We start from the raw sequence: 14,442 nt of genomic DNA on the forward strand, positions 1-14,442 counted from the left end.
TATTTTTTGGCGAATTTCGGAGTGTCGGGATATGAATTTCGTTATAACACGCACCTTGGGATTTTGGGATCAGGGCCCCTCCGACCACCTCTCAGCCTTAGTCATTTATACAAGATTCAAATCCTATCATTGACACGTTAATGGAGCGATAAAAAGGAATATCATTGATGGATTGTCATAGAAGCATATTTTCTTAAAATGATGATGGGCTGTAAGCAGTATCATTTATTTCATGTTTGAAGCAGTGCAAATTTTTAATTTAATTTGACTTTTACCAAAAAATTCATTGTAGCAAAGGGGAAGAATCATTGTGATATAAGGCCAGAAACATGAAAATAATTAAATTTAACAGAAAGGAAACAAATAACGGACTTTGGAAATAAGGGAGAGGGCTCTTGAATCTAAATGAAATTCGCCAGACAATATCTTTTACAAAAAATTATCCAACCACATTTTACAAGCTGTTTATGCCCGGGTGTCTTCTAGTATAGAATAAATTGAACACATTTCTTATATCTTAATCTATAACGATTTGGTTTGAAAAACAAGTTATGCAACAATTATGGATCAAAATGTTGGTACTAAAATGTTGTCGACAATATTATAATGTTCAACATTTTGGCAAGTATTAGATTGAACTACTTTTCTTTAAGTTTCCTCTTATACCTTCACTGTAGGATGTGAATTACAGACAAATTCCAGATGTACAACAATTTGATCGTATTATGGATTCAAACAACCATACCGTCTGTCGTTTGTTTTTGTTTTGTTTCTTAATATTGTCTACATAAAGTAAGCCGTTATTTTTCTCGCTTGAAATGTTTTACATTGTCATTTCGAGGCCCTTTAAAGCTGACTATATGGTATCGGTTTTACTCATTGTTGAAGGCCGTACAGTGACTTATTATTGTTAATTTATGTGTCATGTTGGCCGCTTGTGGAGTGTTGTCTCATTGGGAATCATACCACATCTTCGTTTTTTATATCATTGATGGCGATCCGATGGATAAATCTGTTGAAGAGTTGTCACTGACTCAGACGTACTTATAAATATAATTTTTTTCTGTGACTGTATCTTGCATTAATTTGTAGGATCCTTTACTATAGATAATTGAGCTGATCTGTAACAATAACATCTCCATGCCTTATATATCATGTACTGTAGTACGCCGCTAGATTAAAACTGACGAGGAAAGGTAACACACGGCCACCGAGAGCTTTATTTTTGTAGAGCCCAGGTGGTCGTGTGGTCTAGCGGGACGGCTGCAGTGCAGGCGATTTGGTGTCACAATATCACATTAGCATGGGTTCGAATCCCGGCGAGGGAAGAACAAAAAATTCGCGAAAGCAAATTTACAGATCTAACATTGTTGGGTTGATGTTTAGACGAGTTGTATATACATTATGTACACAGCCATGTATCACCATCGTTGATGGCGATCCGATGGATAAATCTGTTGTATAGTTGTCACTGACTCAGACGTACTTAGAAATATAATCATTTTCTGTGACTGTATCTTGCATTAATTTGTAGGATCCTTTACTATAGATAATTGAGCTGATCTGTAACAATAACATCTCCATGCCTTATATATCATGTACTGTAGTACGCCGCTAGATTAAAACTGACGAGGAAAGGTAACACACGGCCACTGAAAGCTTTATTTTTGTAGAGCCCAGGTGGTCGTGTGGTCTATCGGGACGGCTGCAGTGCAGGCGATTTGGTGTCACGATATCACAGTAGCATGGGTTCGAATCCCGGCGACGGAAGAACAAAATATTTGCGAAAGCAAATTTACAGATCTAACATTGTTGGGTTGATGTTTAGACGAGTTATATATATATATATATATATATATACAACTCGTATCAATGATGGTGATACATGGCTGTGTACATAATGTATATACAACTCGTCTAAACATCAACCCAACAATGTTAGATCTGTAAATTTGCTTTCGCAAATTTTTGGTTCTTCCCTCGCCGGGATTCGAACCCATGCTACTGTATTATCGTGACACCAAATCGCCTGCACTGCAGCCGTCCCGCTAGACCACACGACCACCTGGGCTCTCAAAAAAAGAGCTTTCGGTGGGCATGTGTTACCTTTCCACGTCAGTTTTAATCTAGCGGCGTACTACAGTACATGATATATAAGGCATCCTATATATATATGTGTGTAATGAATATCTTGAAATACTTTGATTTTCTTTATGAAAATGTTTGTTTTTAACAGGTTTTACTAGAACACTGTGGAATAGAATGACGCTCATGTCACACTTTTTACTGCATATTTTATATGCGTAGTAAGAAAATTATATTCTTTAGTGACTATTGTGGTATAACATTGATACAGTACACAAGTGATACACATTTTGAGGAGTTGATATAAGTATTCAAGCATCGTGTATCCAATCCAACAAAACGATATATCAAGTACAGAAGTCCGAATATTATCAGATAAGAAGCCTTGATATAGCCTATGTACCACAGCCACTAGATAAGTTGCCAAATTAAAATACTTTAATCATTAATATTCGTAAGAAAAATCAATTGCAAGAAGTACTTTATTGATAGAATAGAATGAATAATGAAAGTGTAAAATACGAATATAGGTATTGACCAATTATCATTGATTATTGTTTAATTTTTTTAAAGATATTAAATCAATTAAAACTTTAAATTACATTAATGTAACATTTCGTTTTTACAAAATATACATACATGATAATATAACACTACAAACTACTGTTTATGATTATTCATACATATTTAATTATATCATAGTCCATGGACGAGTCCAATTGTTTGCGTGCATTTTCTTCAGTACATATTCAGTTTTATTTTCCATTTTTTCCTCTTCTGAGTAACCTGAGCTTTTCAAGTTTATTAACAATTTTCTCTGCTTCAACTTCGTTTTTCTTTGTGTAGAGATTCGAACCAGCAGCTTCATTTTTACCTCCTTTGTTGAGACCCCTGGATACAGCTGTTTTAGCACTCACTTTTGCTATACTCCGTCTTGCAAGTGGGTCTGTTTTTTATTGAAAATAAAATATTGTTAGAACAATTTAATGAAATCAAACGTATATGATGCTTTCGACAATGTGGAGGGCGAGTTGTTATCATTTTTTGGCAAATTTAGGAATGACACATCGATTTCATGTGTGTATTATCATTTTAAAGAATTAGTATTGTATTAAAAACATACATATCAGGTCTATGTAAGGAATATGACAATCAATTAGGAAACCTTTAATAGCTGACTAAACAAAAGGGTAAATATTGCTGAAATATATGCATGTAAATTCGTAAATCCGAAATAAAACTTGTGTGACAGTCAATATGACATTGATTGAGATTGTTCACGCATCCTTTTTGTACCTATATTAAGAAAATACAGACAACAAGATATGTTCAATGATAAAATCGTCTCTAAATTTAAAGTTGATTTTCTCAAATTGTATTATAATTACAATGATATTTGATTTGTTCTTTCTCCAATCTTAGATTTTATTCATAAGTTAATTTATTAACCTCTGAACTAGCTGTCAGTAACATCGAACGCTCATAGGTGTCTTTTTTTGTTTTCTGGATGCAAAGTTCCCGGCCATGTCCACTTTATGCGTCGGTTAGATATGATTCTATCTGTATCCATCTGATGGTTTAAGCATTATTCAATTGATTTGAATAGTTTGTTCTTATTTTGAATTGTTACATCACTGGCGCCAGTTAACACGTCTAATCACCCCCACCCCACCCCCCTTTTCCACACACACACAAACTATGTACGTTTCTCTCCCAAGTCAAGAGCCTGTCATTCAGAGGTTATCGTTTGTTACTGTGGTTCATTTTAGTTCTTTGTTCATTAATGTTTACATAAATAAGGCCGTGATTTTTCTCGTTTGAATTGTTTTATATATATAATCGCGGAGCTTTTTAAGCTAGCTATGCGGTATGGGCTTTGTTTACTGTTTGATTCGGTACGATGACCTCTATTTAGCAAATTTCTGTGTCATTTAATCTAAAGAAAGGATGATTTGGAAGAACTCATTTAATATATGTATTTTTCTGAGCGAATCACAGCATTTGCATGAACATGTCAAGGTAAAACAAGCATTTGCATACTTACTATATGTATTCCAACAAAGGTTGGAGCATCCCCGTTCGTCAGAGCCATCACCACAGTCATCCATACCATCGCATACCCAAGACCATTTTATACAGGAATCAGTAGCACAAAGAAATTGATCACTTTCGCAAGCTGTAATAAAAATTGATGATTTTTTTTTTTTTAATATACACAAAATTTCATGCGATATACAATGAAATATTTAAGCTTCAAGAATACAAGATATTCTTCCTGGTTTAACATGTGATTATATAATGATGGTAATTTACGATAGAATGTTCTCCTGGATTTTCAACTGTTTTTTTAAAGATTGGTTTTGAAATCATATAGGTGTAAAAAAAAATGTAAGGACGCTTGTTCATGTATTCTACTTTATAAAGTAATCAATAATGTTTGTGTTTAGTTTTTAAATAACAAAGGTTATCCTGTTATTACGAGAACATCCCATATCGTCTTCTCCACTACTGCAATCAACCCAGGAATCACACTGATAATCTGAAGAGATGCATTGTCCGTCCAAGCACGTATACTGATCATCAGAACAGCCTGAAAAAAGCAATATATATGGCATGTAAAATCGTCTACATTGTGTTTTACATCATTTTTCGCTGCTCTTTTTTAAATGTATAAACGTAAGCATTGATGATATAGCATTGAGCAAGAAACCGGGAATATATTAAAGATTGAATGTGAAACCCCTGAACGTATAATAAACCTGCATGTTTATTTATATTTACGAATGATTTCATTCTACGGATGATAGAAACCCCTGAACGTATAATAAACCTGCATGTTTATTTATATTTACGAATGATGTCATTCTACGGATACTAGAAACCCCTGAACGTATAATAAACCTGCATGTTTATTTATATTTACGAATGATGTCATTCATAGAATTCATGAAAAGTTTTGACAAGTTGTTAGAATCGGAAAGCCTTGTATTGTGAACATTAAAAAATGTAAAGTCATCTCGTATATCATAAACTACGGTATTGTACACAGCAAAATGAGATAGATAAGTACTCTGTATTTAGGTACTCAACACTTGTAAAACCAAACTATACCAAACGCCCGTATAAATGTCTATCTAGTGATGGCGACCATTGTCCATGCATCGAAACCGATTTAAATGAGATAAGAAAGTCAATGAAACATTGTGAAAAGCATATTGAAAAAAAAAGATGTTTAAATTATTGTCACTGAAACAGTTACAACCTTACTTGTCCAAATGAAGAAAAAAAAGATGGAAAAAGAACTTAAAAAGGAAATGATGCATGAAATGTAAACTAATAAAGAAAAGGTAAAACAGCACTTTAAGTCAGATGTATCTAGGCTATGTGCAAGAATAGACATTGTAGAATTTGACAATGCGAACATATTAGAAAAAACGCAAACCTTCACAAAGAAAACAGACTACTAAAAGAAGATATTGAAAATGCAAACTGGAATGAACAATACTAAAGGAAAAACAATATTATTTTTTTTGACTTTCAAGAAAAAAAGGAGAACATATTGCCTCATAGCTTTTTACATGAGATAAGTAAACTAGATGTAACAATTGAACCATCAGAAATTGAAGCAGCATACAGAATACCAGGAAAACACGGAAAACCTAGACCAATTCTTATAAAATTGATGCGCTTGGAATAAAAAATCTCTAAATTGCAAAATAGAAATCTTAAGAAGTTCGCATCTCTGACAATGTCACAAAATTTAACCAAGGGCTGCTTAATATGTTAGAACTGCATGAGGGTGTCATCAGTGCGAGGTATTTCAACGGACATATATTTGTCACTGGCTTCAAGTGGAAACGTCATTGTTTTGACATTGATGACAAAATTAGGCAGAAATGAAACTCATACGAATATATTCTTAAAATGACCGGTTATAACATTTGATGTATATTTATTCACAGTTGTTTATTGTCGTTTATTCCTTGCTGTTATTCTTATAAAAACATCATGTTATTTTGGTATTGTTCAACAAAAAAGTTGAAAGTCTGAATCTTTGTATTGTAGGCTGTACTAGATGGTAGTGGCGTACCTAATTTATTTTGTGACGGAATTTAATGTCTATTTCCGCATTGGTCTTTGATTGTTCTATTCATTTCAAAAACAACCCATTTGAACTATGTTGACATACACTTTTTTTAATATTATAGGTTCGAAGGTAACCTGTTTTTCAATCTTATCTTCAACTTTAAAGCGTATTTGACACTACACTTATATTTAAAAATACATCGGACACCGTCGACTATATTAGAAGAAGTATACTCTCATTAGTTCTATACTATAATAATGAATATATAAAATACCGTATGATGGAGCCAAAGGAACACCACCGTCTTCAAAAGGGAAAATTACCAAAAGGGAAGGACAAATCGTGTCTTTTGTCGTAAATTTTAGTATGGAGTTTCCCATATTAGCTTGTATTCAATATATATGACTACTGACAATTCATAAATATACGTAAAAATATGCTCGACGATTGTTTTGAACACATACAATTACTCAATGATAAAACAATTTAACTTGAATACCTATATACGCAAACTTAACATTGAAATGAATTTTGATAATAAGGCAACAGAAATTAGAACATAATGGATAAAACAGAAATATAATGAAAGTCTATGACTAGTAGAAACCAAATGCATTCAGGGTTTATCTTTTGATCTATTACTATGGATTTGTATGTTTGGTAGTAGACATTTTCGTTTCAACACGTTTGTGAAGAGGTTTTGTTATTTAAAATACTTACAAAATGCTGTTCCCAAAAAAAATCCAAATACTAGTACTGCCTTCATAATTGTGTATGTTTTACTGGTAACTAAAAATAAAAATGATATCATCGAAATTAGGTAAAACGAACTTTAAAATTTTTAATGGCCAACTAGTAAGGTTTGATACAAATAGCTTAAGAATTTTATGATTCGTATATTTCTTACCAGCCTAGTAGTCAGTATGTATGTCCTGAAATGACTTATTATAGATATAGTCACTTCGGTATATTAACGGATGCAAAAACTGGCTTCACATTTTTCGAAATACTAAAGATGTGCTATCTAGGATTACATTACTTGAACTGTATATGTAAAAATTGTTAGTCTTTTTTTGTCTTCAACTCCGTCCCTCATTTAATCTTTTGAATAGATTTGAGTGTGACGATTGAGTCTTTTATTGACAAAATGATTCTGATGTAAACAATTTTAATCATGGTATCTTTGTTAAATGTATAATGAATAATTTAGGATTCCTGACTTGTTCATGTAATCGAATGATTCAAATGTACGTAATGGGTGGAAAATAGGGAAACAAATGTAATCATGGTTATACTGTGCTTTAATTTGCAAGATGAACTAGCTTTTTAAAAGGATTTCAATGCATACGTTTATTCAATTTCAACTGTTATACAGTATATAAATTAGAGAACAAATAGTGTTAAACAAAGTCAAAGAAATATATGGTAAAATAATTTTCTCGATATATCTATTGATAATTCTCTTACAGTTTCATGGTTATATCTCAGTTTTGAAATAAAGATGATTTCGCGAAAATTTTTAATTTCATTGGAATTCAGTTCCCGCGAGGTTCACGCTGCTAAAATTTATTTTAGAAACAATTCCGGTAATCGTCATATGAAAAAATCATGTGGATTGCACGTGAGATGCACGTGAGCATCACATGATATACACGTGAACCTATTTTAACTGAGTACACGTGAGGTTTTAATTACTAATCCCGAGTGACGTTAATGGTCATAGTATTCTAATACAATCTCAAGCTTATACGCATCTGCAACTGTCAATATGTATGACCACTAAATCAAATAATTATATGATAAATCATAGATAAATCATAAATAGTTTATTCAGCTTAAATGTTAAGTTTAAGGTCGGCGAACATTAAAACAATTTAATACTGATTACAACATAGACGATTAAATGAAATTTTAACAATTATAATACATTGAATCTAAAACTTACATTTGTTGTCAGCAGTGGAAGTCAGGTCAGGAAGTTGACTTACTAACACAACCGCTCCATATATATGCAAAATGTTAAAGCTATGGTTTAATTTGATTGGACACAATTGCAAGTCGCAGTTAGTAAATTTAAATGATAATAAAAACTGCTGAATGTACCTTTTTTCCTCTTTTTGTTAAATTTGCGTTTTTCAAAAACCTTGACTGTTTTGAACAAACGCCAATGAAAGTTTACGGATGTTCAAATACACTTATTATTTACACAAACATGTTTTGTTGTCATATTTCATGATGTCTATCTTCATACTACTTTTAAAAGATGGATCTAGAACGATAACTGTATACGTATCGAAAACCGAATCTACAAAAATACATTTGTCTATAATAGAAATGTAAATTCATCTCGTATATCATAAATCTTGGCCATATTTTCGACTAGGATGCAGGTGGGAAACCGAGTCTACTTTTGGCCTGTATAAAGAATTTTAAAATGTTGATTACGCCATCTGTATATTAGAGTATATAAATAACAAGATAATCGAGTTTGAATTATTAAGGTCGTGTATAAATACAAAAAGAACAGAACATATCTATTGTTGACAGTGTTTTAATTGATACATGTATCTTTTAATTTTGAATAGAATATAAAAACATACAATTAACAGTATTTACTAAAGGTGTACTAGCTATGAGAGACAAAACAGCACTCTTATTTGTTTTGTTCAATCAGGAATTAAAGTGAAATAATGAAATCATAATTCGTTTGTGGCAAACAGTTTGGCCAATAAACATCGCTGATGAATAATTCACTTGCTAGTGAATAATTCTACTTTATTGAGTATACATTCAAGACATGTGATTTTCACTATAACCCCTTTGGTAGGGATTGGTAGCATACATAAGCCGTGATGTGTTATTAAGTGACAGTCTGCCTAAGAAGCAGGCAGTGGTGAAAACATGACCAGAAAACCCCACCCATTTTGACATTAATTTCAGTTCATAATATATAGGTATGCACAAAATTAACATTCATTTTCATTTTCTGTTCTGGTAATAGAAGATACCATTTGGTTGAAATGCACTAGAAACTAACGAATAAGGGGCGATAACTCTGTAATTTGATATCATTCTAACCAATTTTCTAACCAGGTTATTTGATTATTACCAGACACACACAAACGAAAGAATTATACTTTTTAACTCAGAATGATGGTTAGTATTAAATAGTATGATTAGCTCGTTGGGTGTTTTCTAATCATGTGTTTACCTAAATTGCCTGATTCTTACAAAGACTGGCACTTAAAGAGAACACAATGACAGCATTGCAGGTGAAACAAGAATAGCCCATTTGATAAACTGATTTGATCAGCAAAAACTTTTTATTAGAAAAGAGATGATTATCATATATTTTTTGCTTATGATAAGTTATCAAACAGACCCTAAAAAAAACAATTGAATGAGTTCTTTTCATTTCTTTATTTGTGTTCACATCAAATAGTTTGACCGTTGACAGTCTTGTGATTTGACAGTCTTGTGATTAGTTCCATAATGTGTCTAAAACAACAACAAAAATCAGTTTTTTTAACTATTAAAATAGTGTTACGTTTTAGAATTTGACTACATTTGAAGTATTTTTAAAACAAGTACCGTTACTCCTCGTTTCTTATGGACTAGAACAAGATCTGAAAAACAAACTGTATAAAAAAATTTCATATGAAAAATAAAAAGATAAGAATATCTATCAACAGACGGAGAAACAGGTTTATTTAATTTATTTTTGTCCATCTGATTTGTATAGTTCGTTCTTATGTTGTACTGTTATACCACCGTCCCAACTTAGGGGAAGGGTTTGGATCCCGCTAACATGTTTAACCCCGCCACATTATTTATGTATGTGCCTGTACCGAGTCAGGAGCCTGTAAATTCAGTGGTTGACGTTTGTTTATGTGTTACATATTTGTTTTTCGTTCATTTTTTTACATAAATAAGGCCGTTAGTTTTCTCATTTTAATTGTTTTACATTGTCTTATCGGGGCCTGTTATAGCTGACTATGCGGTATGGACTTTGCTCATTGTTGAAGGCCGTACGGTGAGCTATAGTTGTTAATGTCTGTGTCATTTTGGTCTTTTTTGGATAGTTGTCTCATTGGCAAATATACCACATCTTCTTTTTTATATTATATCCAACAATGAACTTGTTGTATCATTGATCGCAATGTTTACGCATTTTCTTAAGAAGGCAGATTTTAACACTACATACGCCGAACTTTCTAACTGATTTATTTATTTGTGAAATTGTTTACTTCAATCTTTTCTCGGGAGTGAACAATGTAGAACCTTTTAAAACATTATAATTATAGAACTTGTCAAGGCTGCATACATAATGTATCGACTTAAAACATGTATTATCTTGAATTATAAACGATTCAGTATTAAATATTCAGTAGAGCATTTTATTTTACCTCTCATGTAATAAAAATATACTACAAAACAAGACAAATAGACTGCATCAGATATTTGCATCCATTGTTTGATAATTATTTATGTTCGAATCTTATATTCAATGTCTAATAAGTATGCTAGAAAATATATTATGTATAATAAACAGAGACATGCATATGTTTTCTTTTATTTATTCATTTAAGACAGGATTTATACTATACAAAATCGACAAACACCACTTTTTTATTGAAAAGTGTAAAATAAGTCAAACAATATTCTGTATCATTTAACACGAGTCAATAATCTTCGTCTTATTTCTAATAAACTTATAACAAAAAAAAATCACGATTATTACCTAGTACCTAATAACATCAATATCACAAAAGAAATAGAATGGATACATCATTGAAATTTTAACAAAATAGTATGCAGGTATCAAACAACAGATTTTTTTCCAATTGATAAAACGACTTCATAATGAAGAAAAGTGAAACGCGACTTCTTAATAATCGTCACTTGATAAATGTTGCATAACAGGCTAATCTTTCAAAAAAGTGTAAACATGTTAAAATAACACTGACACTTGAATTCGTAATAGTGATAACAAATCCGTAGATGAAGTATCACGCTTTACACTTTATATATATATTCTTAACATTACTTGATGCATATTTGTTCGTTTTGCCACCAGTTTGATTCATTATAATAAATATCATTCTCGTAAAAGAATGTTAGCTTAATCCCAAAATTTATGATAATAAACTCAATATAGATACCAGGATTAAAATTATAGAATTACGCCAGAAATTGGTTTCGTAAACAAAAAAACACAAAAAATGTTTAGAAGGTCAACAAAAGTACAAAGTTAAAGAGCCTTTATACCTAAAAGTTTTGCCAAATACTGATAAGGTGAATAATACATACAGCTAAGCTATTCCTGAGATAGAAAAGGAATAGATAAGACGATTTTTCATTTCCTTTGGCATGTATCTTATATTAGTTATTCATTTTTAGATGGTGATGTTCCCCTGTCACCGTCTTATGATGCTTATATATCTCAGTTTGTTCGATTCGATCGTCATGTAACAACGTATTTGATTTTAAAGAAACAAATCTATCTAAAATTGAAAAATTGTTACACCAGGTTTTTGATATCACAAACTTGTCAAAACATTGATAAATTTACCATCTGTACAAGGACAACAATCGTAAATGCAAATCGACACACAGACATCGTATTCGTTTATGAATTTCAAATCCAGTCTGTTATGGGAATATTATTTACAAAGCACAAAAATGTCGATATTCACCTCAAAAGCTAACAAAACCTTTAATTAAATAAGATGCTGATGTCATGTCATTGAGAATGATACAAATTCAAAATGTAGTCCTGGTATCTATGATGAGTTTATATACAGGGTCTTTGTAATGCTAATACACACATTTTTTTAAAGACTAGTTACTGGCATGATATGTTTTATGTTCATTCCATAAAATGTATGATGGGATTATAATATACCCTAGGTAGGAATGTGGTATTTTTTTTTTTACAAAACATACACAAACAACAAAAAAAATATTTTGAAAAAGAAAAAAGTAGTAAAACAATTTAGTGTTAGTTGAAAATCCAATTAAATTATTCCAAAATGAAGGCTGCTACTCATATTTTCATTTTTCATTAAACAAGTTTTAAGAGAAACCAGTAATAAATGATAGAAAACAGAGGTAATACAAGTACACACAGAATTTCAAAAACACCATTAAATACGAAAAAAAGATGCACATATACCGTATAGCGGGTTATTTTCGCGGGTGTAAAATTTCGCGATTTTCATTGAATAAGGCCTAGGTATACGAAAAATGTTGGTGGTTATTATTTTGGCGGATTCAACATTGTTTACATTACCTTTGCATGTACACTTTTAAATTGGCGGAATTTATTTTGGTGATTTTGTTCTATCCGCGAAAATAAGCGAAAATTTACACCCCGCGAAAATAACCCGCTATACGGTATTTGTTAAGGTCTTTGCACAAGTAAAGTAGGAATTTAATGACACGTAAATCAAGATATGAAGCCGACTTAACTGTATATGTTGTATTCTTTATCTCTAGTTTGACAGGATAAGGTGCATGCTATAACATAGTGTTTTGGTTAACGGGACGGGAAAACTTGATTTGCCGAGCTCGAATCTATCTGACAGACCGAATTATGTTTAAATTTCCACAATGTTTATTTATTGTAGACTTATTGTAATTCGCATTATTTTTTCTGTGTTTAAGTATGTTAAAATTAAAATGAGAATGTAAAGCTAAATTTAATACACCTTTTTGGATAAGAAAAAAATATCTAAGCCGAAAATGAATCTTTTCGACTGACCTAGGTATCTGTAAAAAAGCAATATGTACAACAACAAATATGTTTACTTCTGTATTGTCACAAAAGCAAGCAATGGTGAAAATTTCAAGAATCATAAAAAAGAGAAAATGTATGCGTCAAGGATACAGACTTTGGTGTATAAAAATGAAAGATAAAGTATTTAAACATACGGACTACAAACACATTCCCTCTTATGCATATGTCATTCTTAAGATGGCTCGGGACTATTCGACTGCGCATAAGTTCACGCATGAATTACAAAAGTATTTTTCGTAAATTCGATAGTTTTTACTTAATATTTTGATTGATTAGAAATGTTAAAGCATTGTAGTTATGTACCAAATATAATATTTTCGTTATTATTGGTATTTTTGAAAGGGTCAAAATGGCAATTCACCCATTTTCACCATATTCCCGCCAAAATTTGGGTTTTAAGGCCAAATATTTAAACAGTTTGGCTAATAAACATCGCTGATGAATAGTTCACTTACTAGTGAATAATTTGACTTCATTGAATATCTTCATGTGATTTTCACTTTGACCCCTTTGGTAGGGATTGATAGCGCATACATTAGGCGTGATGTGTTATTAAAGAGAACACAATGACAGCATTGCAAGTGAAACAAGAATAACCCATTTGATAAACTGATTTGATCAACAAAAACTTTTTCTTAGAAAAGAGATGATTATCATATATGTTTAACTTATGATATGTTATCAAACAAACCCTAAAACTCCAATTGCATGAGTTCTTTTAATTTCTTTATTTGTGTTCACTTCGAATAGTTTGACCGTTGGCAGTCTTGTGATTGAAAATTATATGAAAAACTTTAAAAAATATTAGTTCTATAATGGGTCTAAAACAACAACAAAAATCATCAAATCCCTTTTACATACCTTTTTAGAAGTAAAATTCTGAGCTTAAATGGTCCGTGACCCCCTATTTTTTTCGACCAATTTGATTCAATTTCTTTAAAGAATAAAATAACAAAAAATACGGCACTTCTGATAGAAACTTCGAATACGCCCGAGCCACCTTAAAATAATCAAACCAAAAAGAAACGTAAAAAATATTTTTCAACTGATTTACATAATTAATCGATATTACTATAAAGTTTTCTTAAAAGGATTTTTATTGAAATACATATTATATGTTGAAATAAACTATTTAAAAATTTGAAGCGCTTTACAGAACTCGTATATGACATTTCTGACATAGATATTTACTTATCAAATTGTTCTATTTTGAGCTAAAAAATGTATGAATCTAGTCAAAAATGAACAGACAATGTTGTTAAAATATCTCGAAGTTGACTTAAACAGTATCAGAATTTCTGACAAACGAGACGATTTTAATTTTGAAATTGTAAATTTCAACCACCTTAATAGCAATATACCAACTTATCCTGTATGTGGGATTTCCCAAATTATTCTATATTCCAGAACTTGCTGCTACTACTCAGAGTTTTAAACGTCATCAGTGTCTGAGCTGAAAGTAAATGAAATT

The 14,442-nt window shown here is 31.4% G+C and overlaps 1 protein-coding gene across 1 annotated transcript; it reads right to left on the bottom strand.

Annotated features, from left to right (window-relative positions):
• Nucleotides 1-2,549: 2,549 nt before the first annotated feature.
• On the bottom strand, nucleotides 2,550-8,197 carry LOC139495625 (low-density lipoprotein receptor-related protein 2-like). Its single transcript, XM_071283911.1, has 5 exons — nucleotides 8,118-8,197; nucleotides 6,893-6,961; nucleotides 4,565-4,675; nucleotides 4,130-4,261; nucleotides 2,550-3,031 (listed from the first exon to the last, which is right to left on the bottom strand). The coding sequence occupies exons 2-5, from the start codon at nucleotides 6,936-6,938 to the stop codon at nucleotides 2,841-2,843; spliced, it is 480 nt and encodes a 159-aa protein (XP_071140012.1). The 5' UTR covers nucleotides 6,939-6,961; nucleotides 8,118-8,197; the 3' UTR covers nucleotides 2,550-2,840.
• Between the last annotated feature and the right edge of the window lie 6,245 nt (nucleotides 8,198-14,442).

The sequence above is a fragment of the Mytilus edulis genome, chromosome 11 (genome assembly GCF_963676685.1).
Source record: "Mytilus edulis chromosome 11, xbMytEdul2.2, whole genome shotgun sequence".
NCBI lineage: Eukaryota > Metazoa > Mollusca > Bivalvia > Mytilida > Mytilidae > Mytilus > Mytilus edulis.

Excerpts from the sequence above, each read along its gene's own strand:
- LOC139495625 (XM_071283911.1), bottom strand. The coding sequence starts at position 6,938 with ATGAAGGCAGTACTAGTATTTGGATTTTTTTTGGGAACAGCATTTT. Across the intron at positions 4,676-6,892 it reads TTTTTTGGGAACAGCATTTT|GCTGTTCTGATGATCAGTAT; the intron begins GTAAGTATTTTA and ends TGCTTTTTTCAG. Across the intron at positions 4,262-4,564 it reads AGACGATATGGGATGTTCTC|CTTGCGAAAGTGATCAATTT; the intron begins GTAATAACAGGA and ends TTTTTATTACAG.